This window comes from Hippichthys cyanospilos, chromosome 3, assembly GCF_059441005.1.
Source record: "Hippichthys cyanospilos isolate Australia breed blue-spotted pipefish chromosome 3, RoL_Hcya_1.0, whole genome shotgun sequence".
NCBI classification, from domain to species: domain Eukaryota; kingdom Metazoa; phylum Chordata; class Actinopteri; order Syngnathiformes; family Syngnathidae; genus Hippichthys; species Hippichthys cyanospilos.
In genome coordinates, this window is record NC_142371.1 from 3586029 (window position 1) to 3607210 (window position 21182).

Below are 21182 nucleotides of genomic sequence, written 5' to 3' on the forward strand. Positions count from 1 at the left end.
GCCCCTCACTATGATTACAAACAACCCCGAGGAAGGGAAATAGGGTGGCGATGGGTTTCCTGATTCCAAGAATGAGCTTCATGGAATTTCTGCAACAGAAATAATACGACTACGGAACGTGCGGACCTCTGCTAACATTTTTCAGTGAAAAATAGGCTCTAAGAAAGGTGGGCTCGAAGATCTCACAGGTAAATCTTACTGTTCAGACTAATACAGCTTATATCTGGTGTCAGATGGTGCTTATATCTGGTGACGATCCGACATGTTTGCAAGTAGAGTACATTCAAACCAAGTTTGCCAGTCAAAAATGTCCGCCACAGATTGGAAGCTCCGTGCCTCTATTATAACTGAAAACATCTGTACTTTGAACCTTCTTTCCCATTTGAACCTGATGGAGATGCCATTGATCTGTTCCAGTCTATATTCAGATTTTCCAGTCCCCATTAAAACTACATTTAAGTGTGTTTAGTCTGATTCTTCATGTTTTTGTTAAAGTTCACATTACAAGTTCGGCCCAGATAATCAGACTTAAGCGCACAACGAATAATGCTCTAAAATTGTCTAATACTTATAAACGTAGAACTGCATTTCAAAATAAGAGCAAGTAGATAAAAAGTGACTCTTGTAGAGCTTCAAATAAAAAGTTTTTCCCTTTCATGTTCCAAGATTCGTCTCACTCAAAAATCCCAACTTTTTGCCCGCCTGCTGCTCGGCCCGCCACTGCTGGCCGCTGGTCAAGGACTTCCCACTCGTCCCCGGCTGATTACTCGACTCGTCACTCGACTTGGCCCTCCCGGCTCGCTGCTAGCTTGCTGCCCGGCTCGCTACTGCTGGCTGCCCGGCTCGTTGCTATTGGCCCAGCCTTCCTGCTTGACTCGTCGCTGCCCCTACTTGATGCCGATTGCTCGGCTTGTCGCTGCTGGTCCTAGCCTTCCCGTCCGTCGCCAGCTGGCTGCTCGGCTCCTATTATTGCCATACCCTACCTACTGTGTGGGGATATGGAGTATTACTTATAAAACAAACACTATGCCTGTCTGCGATATACAAAAAAGCTATAAGAATTATCGATCGTTCGTAATATACAGAACCAACTAATTCATTATTCATTGAATTAAATTTGCTCAAACCTTTTGACTTGCTTGATTTCAAAACAGCACAAATAATGTAAAATGCATATAACAAAAAACTACAGCATTCAGTGTTTTTTTTTTTTTTTAAAAGAAACATTTGATTTTAAAAAATCCAAGACAAGAACCAACAAAAAATAAGTGTGTGTCTGTTAAATGTGTTAATTTATGGAATAATTATAAACTAGATCTGAAAAAATGTAAATAAATGTCTTCAAAGAAAGGTTTTAAAAAAGTGTTATTTGAATATATGAAAACAAAATGTATAAAACATGATATTCTGTAGAAAATTGTGAATTAAGGTGTGCATTTCTGTTTTGTTATATTTATGACATAGATTACATTATTTTACTATATATAATTTACCTTGGATTTACTGTATATATCATATAAAAACTTAGCGAAAACAAGGTGTAGGATCTGACAAATTATTGCACTTCCTACTCCTTTTGAATAAAAAAAATACTAAAATACTAAACTGCTATTCTATTGCTATCGAGTGAATTTTTTTCTTCCTTTTTTTTAATTTAATTCCATTTTTTTTCCATTTTTTATAGTGTTTGTATGTTCAATAAATCAAATCAAACAGTCCCAAACAATTAGACATATTTTAATGTAAAAAGCATCAACGACAACTTAAAGGTTTAAACTATTTCTTTTAGCTCGGCTTCGTCCGTTATTTTGGGAACTTTAACTCAACTTCTACGCTGAATCTCTCTCCTCTGCTCTTTCATCTTGCTCTGTATGGTCTGCTGCTGCTACAGTGAACCATTACTGCCAGAGATGCAGAACTGACTGGCTGAGTAAGGTCACATGGGATGGCTTAATTGGTCAGTAGGTTTTGTCAGTAATGCTGTGCCACTTAAAATAGAAGCGCTCCATATGTCTCGGATCATAATCTTTTTGGGCTATAGGTGTGGGTCCAGCTTGTAAAACTCCAACAAGGCAATTAGAAAATTTGCCCCGTTTGCTAGTGGGTGTTAATGTCAAATCTTGATTTCAAGCAATGGATAATCTCTATATTTTCATTTAAAATACAGCTGTGAAGAACCAGGCTAACCAATGCCTTGATGACCTAGGTATTTAAAAAAAAAAAAAATGGAACAATCAAACATAGGAGCAGATTGGAGGCTGCACAAAGGAAACTAACAAACAAACCCACACTGATGAAAACATTCTTCGATGCAGAGGTATTAATATTGTTGCATAGTTGGGTCAACAAAGCTTCGGCAAACACAGTCTCAACATAATAAGTGAAGTCAATCATTTTATGATACCCATCCAATGGTAAATACAGTCAATATTTCTAGTTGCACTTTCTGAGCAAACTTGAAATAGGCTATGGCGACAATAATAACGAATAGGATTCAGAGAGAAGAATCATCAGAAGAATAGCAATCCTGGAGATGAAAAAAAAGTTCTCTCCTCCTCCACAATAGAGAAAAAATGCCTGGAAAAAGGGTCAGGGTTATGCCGAAGTAATTCTTCAAAAATGGACGGAATTTAGGACAAAATCCGTATCTCTCCAACACTTTATGAGTTGTCAAACTGCATTTGAAGACAAAGAGCATAGTTTATATTGAAGTTCGATACAGTGGAAATTAAAACACAACCTTGACTTGTACAATTTGGATGTCTACCTAAATCCACAATAGCAATGCGCCTCTTGTGCCACAAAAGACTTTTGTGAACTCTTTCTAATGTATAACATCAATTGAGACATCAGCGAAAAAATCTCAATTTTCTGAGCTTCAAAGGATTGTATCAGTTTTTTCTTTGGCTATTTTGAAAAACAATTGATGCTATAAAAACAACATAAAGGCAAAATGAACACAGTAGCTATGTAATGTGGACACATCGATTTCAGGGTATATAAATTTGACAACGCTTTGCTTATTTTTACACTTGTGGGAAGATTAAGGACGACGATGTGTTACTCTGAAAATTGCCTGTGCTCTACACGGATGTGATTATGAACAAATATTTAGAAATCAGATGGGGTAACTTTTAGCACAACCACATGATAAGAGTTTTGGTTGGAATCTCAGCACCGGGTTTCTGATGTGTTGGTGTTTGCATCTTGACCTGTAAGTGTCAATGCTTAATTGTCTACATGAGTCCTGTGATTGGTTGGCAACCGGTCCAGCGTGTACATCCACTGCCTCACAGCCAAAAGTCAGCTGTAATGCAATAGGTGCCAGCTCTCGAACGAGGACAGCATAGCTAATGGATCATGTCGATTGTTATTCTTACAGTTGCTTTAAAGGGAAGTCAAAACCAAATTGTGTTCACAAAACACATTCAATGGAATTTTGTTAAAGGGGAAGTCGACTCAAAATATGTTTACTATAACACAGTATGTATGCAGCCCCACTCGGCTAAACAAGTATTCTGATAAATATTATGTTTGTGGAATGTTATTCGAGCAGCAAAAATCATCAAGGCTAACCTTGCAAATGTTATATTAGCAAACTCAGAAAACCCAACTGTGATTCATATCCAGTTGACAGCAAGTGGAAAAACGACCACCTTTAAACGTGATTCAATGATATGTAGGCTCCAAGGCAGGTTCTAGGATGCCAAGAGCATTTTTTTGTATAACAATGAATTAAATACATTTAAAGAAAAAATAATACATTACTATAGATAATTAAGTATTAAAAGTAATTTATTCACGTAATCAAGTACAAAGTACTCCATTACTTGAATAAATATGCACCAAATTACTTTAACCTAACTAAACTAGTCCTTTAGTACCTATTGTAATTGCATTCGTTAGTACTTAATTAGCTAGAGTAATTATTTTAGCAATTAATTGCCTAAAGTAATTAATTAATTTGGCACTTAGTTTTAATGGATTAAAAATCAATTAGGCACTAAATTACGAAAGTAATTGGTTACTTTTACAATTGCCTAAAGTGATTATTTTAGCTCTTAATTCATTTAATGCAAACCATTTTAGACCCTCCTTTAGCTAAACACTTGAAAACATTTTGAATAAGTACCCGGATTTGAATGTCAGGACTCTTAAAAAAAAAAAAAAAAAACATATATTTGCGAATGACTAAGTGAAAAACTGTCACGGGTAAAGAGGTAATGTTTATTGAATAAACACATGAGAGGTCACTAACATATTTGGGTTTTAGTCCTTTCTATCCGTTGATCTATACTCTATTCTGTTCAGAATGTGAGTTTGAGACCGTCACAATCGACTTTGGGCGAAGGGCTGCACACTTCTTTGGTCGCCAGTCAATCGCACAGCAAAAATAGAAACAAAGAAAAAAAAAGAAAGAAAAATCACACCATCTTCGAGTGGGAACTGAACTCATGCTGCCCAGCATGACAGTCAGGCGAGTGAATCGCTCCACTACCGGTGACAGTAGTCCATTCGAATTATTCCAAATTCAATTTCACTCTTGACAGCAACCAAGGATAAGAAGAATCATTAGGAATGGAAACAGTGCGATACAGAATATTTATGATATGCCTGATTGTGTCGATCCACATAAAGACAAGGTAATAAATGCAGAGAGAGCAATAGTACTGCAAAACCTGATATAATGCATTTCTTATTGTGCCTAATTCAAATGGCCATCAATCTTAACTTGGGCATTCTGCTGGCATCAGTCCTTTTTGTGGTCATTATCATCACAATTTAATGCAAATGTCCCCACCCAGAAGCAGGAGTACATATCAATTACTGACAAAGTGTTGGCTATGACAAGAGTTATTATGGGAACAGACTGCAGTCGAGAATGAGTTTAACCGGAGAGAATGACAAAGAGGGAAAAATGCCCGTTCTCCTTGTGTGAAGTGCCCACTCGCCACTTGCGGCTTCTTCAACCAGATGCTGGCTCGAAAGGGTCCTACATCTCCAATCAATGTTATTCAAGCAGAGCGGAGATGAAATAAACGGCACTCAAGACATCCTCCTGGCTTGTGCAAGCAGTTTCTTGCATCAAGAAAGAGAGACATCGGTCGATCGCACAGTAGTGGATCGATGACAACGCTTGCATACTGTGCGATTTGGGCTGCTATTCATCTCTGGCATAAGTTATGTCAGGGGTGTCCAAACGATACTTGAGTCCCGATGTCCTGCATGTTTTGCAGGTTTCTTTCCCCGACACACCTGAATCCTACTAGGGTCACTGATTTGCGGGTGCCTATCCCAGCTGTTCGGGCAGTAGGCAGAGGACAACCTGAACTGGTTGCCAGTTAAGTGCGAGGCACATAGGGATAAATAACTATTTATGCACCCAATACCACCTAAGGACAAGTTAGAGTGTCCAATACACCTCCCATGCAGGTTTTGGGAGTGTGGGAGGAAGCCGGAGAGAACCCTCGCAGGCTCGGTAAGAACATGCAAAGTCCACATGGAGTCCGGAGTGAGCCGGAATTGAATTCGGGACTCTGAACTGTGAGGCAGAAGTGCTAACCACTCTTCCACTGAGCCACCCACATTGGGTTATATATAATAAATTACACTTCAAAGTAAATATTCACATGTCCCTCCATTTTCACAGTATCATTGGTAAAATATGTGCAGATACCAGAACATTTTCAATGCACATTTTATTTTACGGGTTTTATCACAACATAAACCCAAAGTATAAGTTTTACGGCTTAAATAAAAATGTAAAAATAATGTTTAGACCAGTACTGCAAGCACTACCCAACACTCAAACAATAAAAACATGGCTCCACTGTTTTCTGACTTTGATCATGTAACATTTGCAAGCTGAGCCGAGTTTTGTCACTACTTGAGCAACTGTGAATTTATTTACATTCGGTCAATATTCGGGTTAAGGTCGGGTTAATGTCAAACATTACGTTCGTTAGCTAGTTATGTTCTGATTGAAACTGTGACTTCGGGTTAACGTCATGGTGCAAATAGACATAATGTTTACTTCTTATTTTTCAGCTGTCACCATGGTAGTGTTATGAAGTCATTTTATCCTCGCTCCAAATGTGTGGCTTTATACTGCATCCGAGTTTCTCTATTTACGGTGTCAACATAACCAAGTTAGTCTCGCTAAGTGACACCATAACCATAACGTAGGTGGCTTTTACTTCTGGTGAGTGTTTTTCTCCCTCTCACTTGCTATGGCGAGGTTTAAAACGGCATAGCAGTGAATAATTTAAGTTTTGGTACAAAAAAAGACCCAAATTCCTTGTAGACAAAACGTGCGTGGAACACAAATCATGACCTATTCAGAGATCACCCATCTGCGTTTACATGACCACATATTCAGGTTACAAAAGGTGTATATCAGGGGGCCCTTATTTGGATTTTGAAATACCAAATGTGAGCTTATTGGGGTTAATGCGTGCATTTACACGGGAGTCAAAATTATTTGTGGTTTAAAAGGGTTATTGACTGCATGTAGTCTGGGATGCCATTTTTAGTAAACAGCAAGGGGCAAAATGGCTGACCCTGAGATGGAAAAAACGGGTAGATTTTTCTGTGTAATTTATATCCCACAAACACAATATTAATCAGAATGCTGTGTACAAGTACTAGTGGAGCCGCATTTTATTGTAAAACTATAAAATAAATAAAATTTGACTAGACTCAAAACAGACGTTCCAGCTTAATGTTATTACACTCATATCAATATGTGTATATCGAGTCCATCTTTATTTGACAAAAAAAAAATGGAAACGAACTTGTCTGCTATCCATTTGAGCATGGAAATACAAATCATCACAAATAGGGTTTGATAGTGTTAACAATAAAGCAACAAAAGAAAATGCCTTATTTTCAAGGTACATCTTGATGCATTGAATCAGTAATCAAATCAAATTGTACGCTTCTGAATTCTAATCAAATACTTTCACAAGTTGTCTTTCATTTACTTGATCTGTGAAATCTAAACTGAACTTTGTAAAGTGTTCTTCAGGCAAAGGAGGTATTTTGTGAAACCTTCTAAATACAGTCATTATCCTGAGCCCACAGAATCGTGAACCTGGGGGAAACAAGTGTGCTGCATTTGAAAGCAGATGAAAGTGCTTTCACGCTCCCATGTGACATTTTGTTCCCCATTAAAGCGTGAACTTCAATGTGAAAAATAGTATGGTAATCCGACTGTCGTCTACACATGTATGCCCAGATTTCATGACTTGTTTTGGACTGGCGTTTCAAGTTAAGGTTAGTCGTCATAATCTTTTGAAAAGCTTCTTTTCTTACCACACTTATTGAAGCGGGTCCCAGAATAAGAAAGCATAACGTACACAGTCAATGCTTTGATGTTGGCTGAACCGAGATTTGCCGAAGTCACGAGTGATGTCATATAGTACTTGATGCAGGTATAAGAGTATTTATGGCTGAATGGTATTTATTAGATTTGATTGATTTTACTGAACACTCACAATGCGATGCTTACTTTATTATTTTTGTCATATGAGCAGTGTCATGCATTGCAACAATTATCAATGAGCTAGAATGATTATACAATAGATAGGACAATGCTCATTTCTGGGAAACGTTAATTTGCACCAGCACACTTTTTCTTTGGCCAAAATAATAATAAAGTGGATCTTTAAAAAAATCTTGATGTCCTGTCTTTTAACATGCTGGGAAAGTATTAAGACAATAGAGTAGTTGGTTGAAATGTAAATTTCAGTAGCACTCCCTTTTGCTTAAAAATGGTTCTATCCAACCAATGAGTCCCATCCCCTCTGAATGCCCAACATAGGATATGTTCCAAAGCTATCAGAACACCTAAACCTTTAAGATTCACGATTCAAGTGTTTTAATGTCATATGCATAGTAATACCATACAATGAAATTCTTATTCTGTTCACTTCCTGTCGCAGACTAAGACAGATTTAATACTAGAATCACCTAACACACAACAAACTGATGGTGAAGGAAATTAATGTCAAATGGGTTGGGCTAAAACTCCAAACCAGTCTGCATAAACCAGATGGACAGGTCAAGAAGGAAAAAAACAAAACAAAAACAACAACTAGCTGAAAGAATACAATGATGTTGAGGATTCCTGTGATGCAGTAACCTGACGTGCAGATGGAACAGGTAGGATATCACATTACAACAGACCCATATTTGCGTGCTGTCCTTACGTCTTGAATAAAGGCCAACCTGGTGTGAATTTCAGGTGAGGTAACTGATGTAAACAAAGTAAAGAGCCACATGCAATAGCACTCAAACTGGAGCTGCAGCATTCATGTACATAACGTCTGCCTTGAGATATTGTGTGTGCAGACATCTACTTCTGACACCGTGGGACTGATTAATGATACATGTCCGCTGTGTTCCTTGCTCTAACCACATTAAAATGTACATTCCTGGTTCCATGTACTTTACACTGGCACTCTATGTTTGCATTCGTCAACAATGGTTTGCCAACAGAAATAATAAGCGTATTTGTTGATACAGCTTTTCTATTGGTTCCCATTGAACCAGACACACAAACTTCACGCAGATGCTTGAAATTTCGCTGACACAATGGTTCAAATGTAGAAGCTAGTTTATTACGTTGCATGCTAAAATGCTAGCTAGCTGCTGAAATGTAGTTGCACAACATAGAGGCTGTCTATGCTTTTTTATATTATATATATATCTACATCTATATCGGTATTGTTAAGGTAAAATTAAGACAATTGGTAAATATTGGCCGATTTGCCTATTACGTTTGACCAATATTTTAATCGGTCAGGGCCAACTGTAAATGTTTGTCTGAAACAAAAATGTTGTTGTTATGCACAATTTGTAATACAGACATTTTCATCATCTGAAAGAAAAAAATGACATAAAATGTCATTCATGTCATATTTGTTCTTGTTTATTCATTAGTATTTAAGCCATATTTGTGTCATAATCATCTTCACAATTGTATAATTGTGTAATTTGAAACTTGAAAAACCTGTCTGAGTCCTTACACTAGTAAAGTAAGGTTGCCGTTCACATTTGCACGTCATCTGGCTGAGCAGAAAATAATAATGAGAAAATAATCCTCTTCCTTCGGACGATGGACGGTACCTTTATTCCGTGTACCCATCTGTTGTCATTCATAGAAAAAAACAAGTTATGGCTTCCTACAAGGATACTAGCTTTGTGTTCAATTAAACAAGCCCAGATTTCAAACTGGGAGTGAATATTTGTGGCAATATTATGAACATTTCAGTATTCATACATTTTGTAAGACGGCGTGCTGAGATCTTTCTTGTGTAAACAAAAAGCTTGAGAAATACTGATCTATAGCTTATTACTGAAGGCAAAAGAGAGAGCTGAATAACAGCTTGATTCATTGCCTATAATTTAGATTTAGATTAGCTGTAGGGACCGGTATTTGTGAAAAGCTTGTGATCTTATCGACTTGGCCTTAATGAGTTGTAAGTTATCATCCTGGTGAGCCACTGGAGTCCACTTGTGGTCCACAGAGGACTATATATCATTCTGACCAATTGGCTCACACCACTAACTGGTTCTTCCCTTTCGCTCTTGAAGGTGCGATAATTTAGAAAATCAGCAGATGGAATGTTTACTTTGAAAAAGAGCATTAAACTTTGTGACTATTATTTAAGGTAGCAACATCATTTCAAACTTGGTTTAGGTTGGTGTTCTGCTATACTGTCACATCATATAGGGAGTTGATATAGCAAGAGAATCAAGGTAAGGAAAGGCAGGCTTACAGATCAAAACTGTAACTACAAAGCATGTTTTTTAATTGGCAAGGTCTTATTCTCATTAAAGAAGCCATACTGCTTGTTACAGTTCGCTACAGGTGTCAGAGGAATCATTTCCTGTCTGTACCTCTCAAACTTTATAATGGCAAACTCTAGGCACTTTTTCACGTTTTTGAAATTTTCAAAGCTTCTGGTAAAAATAACATAAAGACACATATCCAACGACATATACGAGGACACATATCCAACATCAAACGAAAATTCAACAAAATTTAACATTAAAGACGAGGGTGAACGCAAGTCCAGCAAGATCAAACATGCCATGCTTTACATTACGGAGCCAAAATAGTCAGACATCATCAAACACCGTAAAAAAACATTTAGTTTCACCACACAAACAGAAGGACGAAAATGTCCGAATCGATTTTTAAAAGGAGGCGGACATAAAACCCAAAGAGTTGCCGTTTTAATTATGACTGACATAATTAACTGTGTCTTAACAAGCTGTAACAAGCTTGATTTCTGCGGTAAGCCCGAGACTTAATTGCCGCCATTAAAGTTACTCAACTGTAGCTGATTAAAGCTAATTCTGTGGGTTGGCAAAACAACAAACCAAAAAATGTCAGCGTCGTTAACATGAGCCTGGCGTTCCATTACCTTCGGCTTATCATTCGATAGAAAATGTTGCAAGGACAATGACGCCATTAAGTATTTAGTTTCTACTCTATAAAATAAATGGAGCTAAACTTCAATGCTAAAGAGGTCACATTTACATTTTGAATAGGACCGGTTGTACACATATTCAGATACAGAATTCGACTCAAATATCTTTCTTTACGTGTTGGAACCTATTATTAGATTATTCTGACCAAGACTTGCAATTTAACCTGCACAATGTTTAGGACATTTGAATAGAATAGAATAGAATAGAATAGAATAGAATAGAATAGAATAGAATAGAATAGAAAACCTTTATTGTCATTGTATGGCTGGTATACAATAAAATTGGGAGCAGTGCACAGATTGATGCACAGTAAACTTATATCATATTTGAACCGGTGAAGCTCTCTGGCAAAATATCTGGTCTTTACGGTTACATTGTATTCACAGTGGAAATGTTTTTGTTTGTTTGTTTTTTTTCTAAATATCACACGATGGTTAATATAATACTAATACAATATAATTAATTGTTATTGTTACAACAAGAAGCAATATATATAAATATGCACAATGTTCAATGTCAAATCCCAAAACCTGTTTATGTTTTGTTACTAGTTTCTATGCTGATGAATTTTAAAAAAAAAACCTTTTATGTGCTGGTTACAAAATGTCTGAGATTGAATTATGCAAAACACTGAAGAATACTCAATATATGCTGACCAAAAACAGGGGCAGAGTTGAATAAAATGTTCATAAAATTATTTAGTGTATATTGTGAAGTGGAGGCAGAGAGCTGGTGAGGAAAAAAGGAAAGGCACCACAGAGGATGGCCGGTCACTGTTTGGCTACGATAACAGCAGATGTCTTTAACGACACCCACAGATCTCAGGTCACTGTCAATGACACGCACACCCACACACACACACACACACACACACACACACACAAACACGCGCATATATGTAGCTGATCTAAAGTGTAAAGCTGGGGTGAGAGGTGACAGATTGAGAAAGCGAGAAGGTAATGGTGTCCTCTGAAAGATGACTACAAGCGGATGGAGATAGAACAGCGCAACGGTGCGCCTCTTCCATAGTAAGGTTATGATATTGAGCTCGCAGGATGTATGTATTTTTCAGTCGACCAGGCCCCGACCCCAAGATAGTACTAAAAGCTATTTCAGTCGGGACCACTCTCATCTGGTGCAGCAATTTACTTGCTATTATGGAGTGGGCTACTTTAAGATCATCTTTGGTGGAGCAGTTCTAAGTGATGGACTTCTGCGATCTTGATTGCAAGTGTGAAAGTGTATCAAACTGCACCTTAGGGCCGGTTGCAGACATTTAACAGCGTTTCAAAAGGATGAGGAGAATATATAGCATAAATACTAAAATAATACATTCATGCCAATATGACTATTGCCCTGCTTTCAACGAGTACGTTAGCTGTGTTGTTTTTTGTTTTTTTAAATCAGCTGTTATGCCACTTGTTAACGTAAAATGACATTACAGTTCCTCAGTGCTCAGGGTGCATCTAGGTACCGTATTTTCCGCAGTGTATGGTACATCGGATTATAACATGCCCAGTCAATAAATGACTCATTTTCAAAACGGTTTCATATATAAGGCGCACCACATTATAAGGCGAATGAAATAGAAGCTACAGTACTGGCTGAGGTTACGTTACGCAGCCACTAGATGGAGCTGTGCTAAAAGGAATGTCAACAAAACATTCAGATAAGTTGTCAAACTTTAGTAATAGAATAGGCGTTACAATTACATTACAAGACTGTTTAGATCAATGCAAATCTGTATTAAGACTTTAAAAGAAAATAAATAAAAATCAATTAAAAATCAAACTTAAAATTACTTATCAAATTGCAACCAAAAGCATTCAAACATATTGTTTTGTTGATTCAAAAACAGTTTCTGAGTGTATTTTATAAAACCGCGCTTTCTGTTACAAAAACCTTTTTGTGTCTTGTCCTTGTATAGATTGCTTCAAAATTTGAGTATATGTAGCATATAAAAATTTCAAACAGGGTGACATAAAAACTTTAATTGTAAAAAAATACATTCATACCAGAAATGCAGAGGTAAAAACTGAAAAATTTACATGGCGATTAAGTTATTTTACTTTTTCCGTCCCCCAAATATGAAAACTCACAGTTTATGTGTTGTATAAGGCACACCGGATTATAAGGCGCACAGTCAGTTTTTGAGAAAATTGAAGGCTTTTAGGTGCGCCTCATAGTGCGGAAAATACGGTATGTTTGCTTCATATTTAGGCTCTTTACACGTCCATGCTTCCAAGTATATGGCAGTTTAAACATTTCTCCGAAATTTGGAAGATTCAAGTTGTGATAAACCAATACTAACAGCGACAGGTGACACAGGTGGTGACAATTAGAATGACGGATTAAGATGACGGATGCAATCTACTGTTCCGCTGGCCTTAGTCTGTCGTTTCTAAATTGTCATTTGGCGGTCAGTCGGAAAAACGTGAGTTCGTCAGTACAGAAGAACTGCCCACACTTCGGTCGTTTCTAGTTATTATGTAATGTGGAGAGAAAATGGATCCGTCACACAATAGACGACACCTTTTTGATTGAACCACAGTGGAGGGTTTTACCAAACAAAAAAATTTTTAAGCACTCAGGTTATGAAATGAGTAGGCTCTCTGTGTATTGTACTCGCATCAGCAAGTGATAAGTACACACCGCAATATGTCACACACAGTCGAGCTAGACAGCAAAAAGAAGAGTGACCTTCCTGCTTTAATCCAACTCTGAACTCACAAATTTGTCCGGAAAGGGTGCACTTAAATCCTCAAACATGCTCTCTTTGACTAACACGTTGCAGCTTGTCCTTGCCAAGTCATTTTTGCTACTGGGAAGGCTAAAAACAAGCCCATGACCGGCTGCCGAACCCTTCCCCTAAATCTAAATCTAGTAAACTATACTAAAATTAATCGATCAAATGCCTGACCATTTTAATATTTACAGTAGAGTGCCTCAACTTGGATGATGCATATTCAACATTGTACAGTCTCCTAACTTGCGACTCTTCTCGACAAGGTCACCATCCTGCAAACTAACACATTCATTAAAACAAAACATGAACAGAAGCTTATCAGGCAGTCTGACATCACTGATCTAATTCAAAATAATGGAGAATCTGATGATAAATGGGCCATTCTTATTAAGACCTTGCCGCATTCTATCTTCTTTTTTTTTCCTTGTTCATGGGAATGGTAGTCTTTTAATTTCTCCTGGGAGCCACAAACTGCTGCTGTCTTAGCTGTGTTTACTAATCTTCCCCCGACACAAATTTCTCAGCTGCACAAAGTAATACGGGTGGAATGTAAATAGCCTTATCTCATAAAGTCTAGTTATCCCTCGCCACCTTGGTTGTCCGCTGTGATACATGGTTAAAAGTCAACATGGGGGGATTAAGCAAGAAAAAGTGAAGCAAGAGTAACAGACTTCCCCTTCGTGGGATGAGCAGCAGACCTACACAACTTCAATTATGTCAAAATGGCAAACAAAAAAGATACGGTAGATGACAGAGGAAAAAATGTCACAGACCCTATTACCAACGAGTCCGCCATTGGACCAAACTTGGGGGTTCCTCGGTACTGACACAAAGATGTAGCTCACAGAATTGCTTGCCTTGCAAATTTTAGTACCTGCCAAATTCAACTTGCTCTGTACTCCACAGAAGGCCCTCAATAGCTGTAACTGGCATGAGACTGAGTTTTAATTAAACCCAAAGGGAGAAGCGTTAATTAGCCCATTGCCTGCTGTGAATGGGCTGCTAGCTACAGGCGGATTCACACTTCATTGCTGATGACAAAAATGGAAATTATAGGTGCAGTTTAAGAGTTTTGGGTTGATGTTGGAATTTGTCACGCTCAATATCGAATTACATTTGTACCACAGTACAAGGAAGCAGATGTTGAGAACAGGACAATCCGGTCAATATTGTCGTAGAGGATTGAAAAAATCTCTGGATATTAAAAACTCTGACCATGACTTGGCCATCCTCTTTTATTTCTTACTTACTGTTAGATCAGAAAGATTAAGTCAAAGTTCTATTCTTTCTTCCCATGTGCAGAAAACAAAGAATTGCGATTTCATTCCATTTTAATTCATGCACTAAAAACGGATGGACTGTTCATTCTGGCCGAGGGAAGTTGATCCTTTCAGCAAACAGCTGGACACTCACTGATATTTCTCATAGGATGCTAAAACAACATGCTTCTTTTTGTTATTTCCCAGAAGAAATTTGTTAATGCACGGATGGTGAAGCGCCTTATAAACTATGCATGCCATCTCCCTCTGGCAACCACCAGCGGAGAGGATGATGGCAGGAAAATGTGGGTTTCCATTAGTCTTGAGGCTGGTTAACATAAAGTTATCCTTGTGCTTAGCGGGAACCAGACAAAAGTGGGGTGACTGCTTCATTAGAGCTGATGCATAATGAAAGCTGGACAATCAAAGCAGATTAGCAGACACTTTTCTAATAAGATAACTGCAGTGTTGCCAATACAATGTATTTTTCTTCCAAACTCTAGCAGATAACTGTCATCATAATTGAGGTTTGTTTTTATGTTGATATCAGTGAATCTAACCATGAAACCACAAAAATACAGTGGATAGGAAAGGTCTACGCACCTCTCCATGTGCAATAGTTCCATTAGAATTTTTCTGACACTATTCCCATCAGAATCCTGAAGCTTTTGTGCTAACAAGGGCCTATGTTTGCATGTGGTCATTATTCAGGTTAAAGTCAAGTTATCTAAAAAAATCAGGTCACTCAGACATTTGGAATATCTCCATTTCCATGCTTTGACAAAGAGAGTTATGTTAATTGTGTTAGGCTAACTGAAACCGCAATGTACGACCAATACAACACAAACAGACATTATTTCCGCTTCTTACTTTCTACTGTAAATAAACCACATCCACCGTAATAAATGCATTAATCATTTTCCTCGTTGCTCTTTGTTGTGTCTGACTTTCTCCCTGTTTGTTTGCTCCACGGAGATATCGGTTTTCAAGTTGGGCTTGCCAAATGGCAACGAAACACAGATGTCTTTTACTCCGCCCTACGGCAAGATTCTTACCCTCTTTCACTGGCTATGGCGAGGTTCAAACAGCACCGTAATGTATATTTTAAGAACTTTTTTTTTTATATCAAAAAGACCCAAATTGCTTGCTCTAAGAGAATCAGAACATAAAGGAATGACCCGAGATAGAGCTTATTCAGGTTTTTGCACTTATTTATGGCATTTAAAACAAATGAAATTGCCAGCATTCAGACTTTAAAAGGGTTAGTGACTGTATGAAATCACAACTACTATTTCTAGCCCTTTCGGATTTGTTCTACCTGGCATAAGGCCCCGGTTTTAGCTGGCAAAAAAAAAAAAAACACGTGGAAAAAAAAAGCATGTTGCCATCACCATCATGATTTTCTATTGTTATGGTGTTATTTTGGTAATCAGCGCAATGTTGTTTTGCACCAAACACATTTTGGAATCCCGGCCAAAATGTTCAACCTTGGTTTCACTTTTCTCCCGAAACACTTTGTAATCTGCCACACACGTGGGAAACTGTGTTCTGGTTCAATGAAAACAATTCTTACCTTTTGTCGATAATTTCAAGAGGTATGTGGCAGAGATATTGGAAAATGTAAGCAATTGCAAAACGTTCCAAACATCAGTCAGTGTTAGCACGAAACCTGCAGTCCCCCAGAAAAGGATAGGTTAAATCTTAACATAGCTACATGCACAGTTATGTAAGAGGGTGTGAGCATTTGTGCTATTCCATTATCTGTTGTTTATTATAAATAAACAAACAAACAAACAAACAAATAAATAAATAAACGGGGATCCAGAGATGTTTTGTAATCCAATAACACACCACTTACCGCGCAAGAGGTCCGAAGCAGCATTGGGAGAATTGTGGGTCCGGAACAACTGCCAATCAAAGTCATCTTCTTCTCCCTGTGTAAAGTCACACAAACTTGGATCTTGATCCTCTTCAAATGTGCAGCCAGCAGCTGGGGGAAAAAAAGAATATAGGAGCCATTGAACTAAATCAAATGATAGTCATTTTCTAGATTATTTTTGTTTGTGCTTTCCAACGAAGATTTGCTTAAGAACTACCGCGGCCAAGTCTTTATCTGTGTTTTGTTTAGTTTTTTTACATAAAACAAGCAGCTCATAATGAAAGTACTGTGTGAACCTCTAAACCACACCACTTTGTGCAGTAATGATGTTACTTAGTAAAGCAACAATTAAAGGCTGAACAAATGAGCAGAAAACTTTAGTTGTCTGGATTGGAAACCAATGACAAGTTGGTCTTCGCAGACACATTTTTAATGAGATTGAAGGCTCTCATGGATTACCATTTGAAAAGACAAATTTGTCTCTAACATGAAAGAAAAGGTCGATTTTCTGATTAAGTCATGCAGGGATTGAGCAGTTGTTGCAAGACATTCCGACAGTTCCTTTCATGGACTCTAGTTGGTATCCTGCAGTGTACCTTTCTCCTTGATCTGCTATTAATTTCAGAGGGACATTCTGATCATCCCTGCGGTGCCACATTTTGACCAAATATTGATCATTTTACTGTCCAATGTGGTACAGCTAAGATCTTGAGACTATATTTACCCTTCTCATTTACCATTCATTCAGAATGGCTTTAAAAGTCTGTTAAAAGGTTGGCTATCAACATGTTAAATTGAAAACCATCTCCAAATTTACTTTTGTTTCCTTTCATTCAAAAAGATGTAATAACACCTTTACAAATTTAAGGAGCATGTTTTTTTCATTGAATAGCAATGATCCCATATATTTCTAATCTCATGAAAAAGCATACCCCTCATAAAAATCGCGTGTTCTTATCTGATAAAATAAACCAATCTAATCTAAATCTAGAGCGATGGAGTAAATCGGCGGCTCTCAAATGGAGGTATGAGTTGGTGAAGGCATTTCAGGGAGTAAGTGAGATTTTGACAAGTGTTCTGCAGGTATCAGCTAATTTAATCTCATGCTTTTTAATGCCGGAACTGGAAAAAGCATGTAGTTTTTGTTTGTTTGCTTGCAAATTAAGAGTAAATTATTCGGCAAATAAAGCAACTTATTGCTGAATTGTGTTATAGTGACATCTGAGGAAAATGTTGTAAGCCTTTACTTTAGTCATTTTTAGATTAATGCACAGTCATTAGTGACACAATTTTCCCGCAGATGACCCAGAAAACACACAGACATGGATGGCACAGTACAGTACTGCATTTTATGTTTTTGGTTTTTGTTTTGTTTTTAATCCAAAAATGTTTCGCAATGATTAACGGGAAAACTATTTTACAGTAGATACGTCACTGAAAAAAAGGGAGCCACATGTAAGTTCAATATACCATACTGACCATTGTTTACAGTTCGGGACGTTTGATAATACTTTAATCGGTACGAGTATTCAATCTTTGAGTACTCATCGATATGAACTGCTGATACTTTGAGTGCTAATTTTCATTTTACACAATGACAAACCACTTTGAAAAACAAATGTCCTTCTGACAGGGATGATGATTCAGCGAGGTCTCAAACTGCCAGAGTATAGTGGCAACTACTGTCAAGGCCTTACTCTCCTTAAGATTTAGCTTGCCTTAAATTTCAGTTACTTATACATTATCTGCAATCTCCGTGAATACTCAATAACTAAAACAAAGGCCTATCCCTATTTCCAATGAGTTATATCTTAAATGATATAATTGTGTTTTCCTCTACAGTGAATTATGACAATAGAAACGTTTGGCTAAATAAACATTTTTAAAGCAATGTTGTCTTTGTAAGACATTTTCTTTCCTTGAAGATGGAACATGTTGTTATAACAGTGTTCTGGCAAGCAACACGAGATGGCCCTGATGATGGTGAAATCTTTAAAGGCATTACATTACGCTTTTTTCAGTCCTGTGTATACTTTAACCTAAACTTGCTGCATAAATCAGGCATTACAAGCAGAACGTAAACTAAAATACATCCATAGTTGCATTATTAAAAATGCTTGCCAGCGAACAGCTTGAACAGAACGATTCAGTTAATACCTGTTTATGCTCCCATACTGCGATTTCTTTGTGTTCACCACGGAATGAGTTGATTGCTCAATAAGCACATGCGCAACACCTTCCAAGTAAAAATAAACGAAGCTATGCGTAAAATGACTACACTCTCCCAAAAAATACATCAATAAACAGCGGCAGTAATTACAGCCCGGGTATCTACACGGGAATCACCATTATGAAGGAACATGCACTAACTACATAGTGGAGACTAAACACCCCAAAGCACATTAACAAAGGCAAATAGAAACACCAACAACATTTGGTGAAGTAAGGCACCCTGGGGTGAGCAGTGATCATCATTCAACCTCACAACTTGCACGTGCCAAAAAGCCCAAATTTTCAAATTAGATTTAATAGCTATGGTTTTAATGGCCCCAAGGTTTCAGATCATCACGCTTCAGTCGTTGCACTTCGCATCTGTTGCCATATTTCACATTAGTCCGTGGGAGGATGACAGTGGGCAGTCGGAACAGCGCAGTCGTAAGGGCAAAGCGTGCCTGGGTAATAATGGGAGCTGGACAGCACGAGATGTCACATGCTAATGACAGGAATAACCACAAGCAGGTCCTGAAGGTGACCCGGCTTTATTACTGCTCGTTCTTTTTCTTGACTTTGCCATTAAATAAATGACAGGCGATGGAGGAACACGAAAGCGGCTTCGCTCCACTGAGGATTTATATGTCTCATTTTCAAAAACGGTGTAAAAGATAGCCGCGGCGTCCAGCTATTAGGTGGTGATTGGTTTGATATGATGGAATACAAAACAGAAAATGGGCTTTGACGATGGTAATGGAATAAAATTGACAAACTTGGATCGATTGGATATTAGGCCAGCCGCAAACAATTATATTACTAGTCGGCGAATCATCAACGGTGGTCGTGGTTAGTAAACCAAATCGGATCATATTTCAATTGCGTCATATTATACCAGCCAAGCTTGATTAATGAAGAACCCGGAGCTCTGTTCTTCGACGTGGAAGAAAGAAATGGCATCGGGTCGGCAGATTTGGGGGAGAAATGAGCCTCCCGTATAAATCGGATAAGTTGGCAAGTATGCAAGCAGCTTCTCTCGTATCAAAATCAGTAGTATGAATTGTAATACAATTATTACAATATTTAATAATAAATACAATTATGATGATGTTTGACTTGGATTAAACTTTGCAGGTTGTACCAGCTTACCTGACATGTTTATAAATGAAGCAACTTAAATTGAGGGCTCTAAAAATATATATATATATATATATATATATATATATATATATATATATATATATATATATATATATATATATTATATATATATACACGCACACACACACACAGTATATCCCCTGCAATGAATGTTGAAAAACAAGTACCGCTCCAGGTAGTATAAGATTATCTTGTATGGTGTAAAGCTTTTCTAGATGGGCAACGAAAATAAACTATGACCGAAATAAAAATTCACCTTCAAAATATTGTGGTGCTTAAAGATTCATTTTTAGAAACAAAAATAATTTCCTCCACTTTATGCTCATTGTCAAAGCAAACAAAACACTCAAGTAGTTGTTTGTAAAATGGTGTTCTATTGTTTGTGTTGTGAGTGTGGAGATGGGATTTTGGCTGCTGTTCAGTGCTGGGGTGGATCTATTTTAGAGGGATAAAATAATACATAATTCCGAACTATTTGTCTTATCGCCTTTAAATGAAAGCACTTTGCAGCAGCCAAAATAAATATATTCAAACAATACTTCGGAGTCTTTGAGAAATGAAATTTGAACATTTCTGCAGTGGCCCTTGCATAGTTCCTTTATCCATTTGCATTTTCTTTAATACTACAAAAATAGGCAATGAATCTAATTAATGTGTTTAGTACATCGTTATGGAAAAAGAAGAAAAAATGACTTGGAAGTTTGCTATACTGTGAAATTGAGGTTTTTTGCAATAATTTAGATAGTTATTATCTTCTTATTCATGGCAATTAAAGTAAGCTATGCACAAGGTGCCAGTATTTTTTTTGCACAAACTATGAATAACTATGTCAAAACTGGTTTCAAATCAGTATACCTTATTGTTATCTGAGAATGTGTTTTAACATCACTAAAAAACTAAATTGTTGTTATATTAAATCAAACCTTCTTTCATGTTTGGAAGGATTATCACATTAAAATCATAATCGCCCAGGCTGACTGGAAGAAAAGAAAAAAAATCAAGATTTTCTTTTTGGGTAATTATATAACTTATAACTTATGAATTATATAACGCTACCCCCCCCCCCCCTCCAAAAAAATCCTCAAAAATCAAGGTGTGCATGTGCAGTAGATAGAACAATAGATTTCAAAAGATTAGACAGTGATAACCCCAGTTTAATGCTAATGTTTGGTTTTCTTACACAATCTACAAGTATATAACTTTTAATGAAGCATACAGGGCTGTAGCAGTTCATCCAATTCATTTACTTCATAATAAAATCAATGTAAATTCATAATGCAGTTATGTTTGATTTAACAGTTTAACAGTTGAACTGCCAAATCCACTAGTAAAAATGAATATTAAAAAAAAAAAAAAAAAGATTCAGAGCCCACCATTTAGTTCAAAGAAAAGGATGCTACATTTAACATAAGTTACAGGGTATGACTGT

General features: G+C 37.2%; 1 protein-coding gene across 3 annotated transcripts in view; it reads right to left on the reverse strand.

Moving 5' to 3' along the window:
- LOC148425483 (receptor-type tyrosine-protein phosphatase U) overlaps positions 1–21182 on the reverse strand; it is a 196495-nt gene that overhangs the window by 124430 nt on the left and 50883 nt on the right. For all 3 annotated transcript variants that reach the window (XM_088410178.1, XM_088410176.1, XM_088410175.1), the window contains exon 2: positions 16364–16495. In XM_088410178.1, the coding sequence (XP_088266304.1) occupies positions 16364–16495 (132 nt within the window). The remainder of the gene's footprint in view (positions 1–16363; positions 16496–21182) is intronic.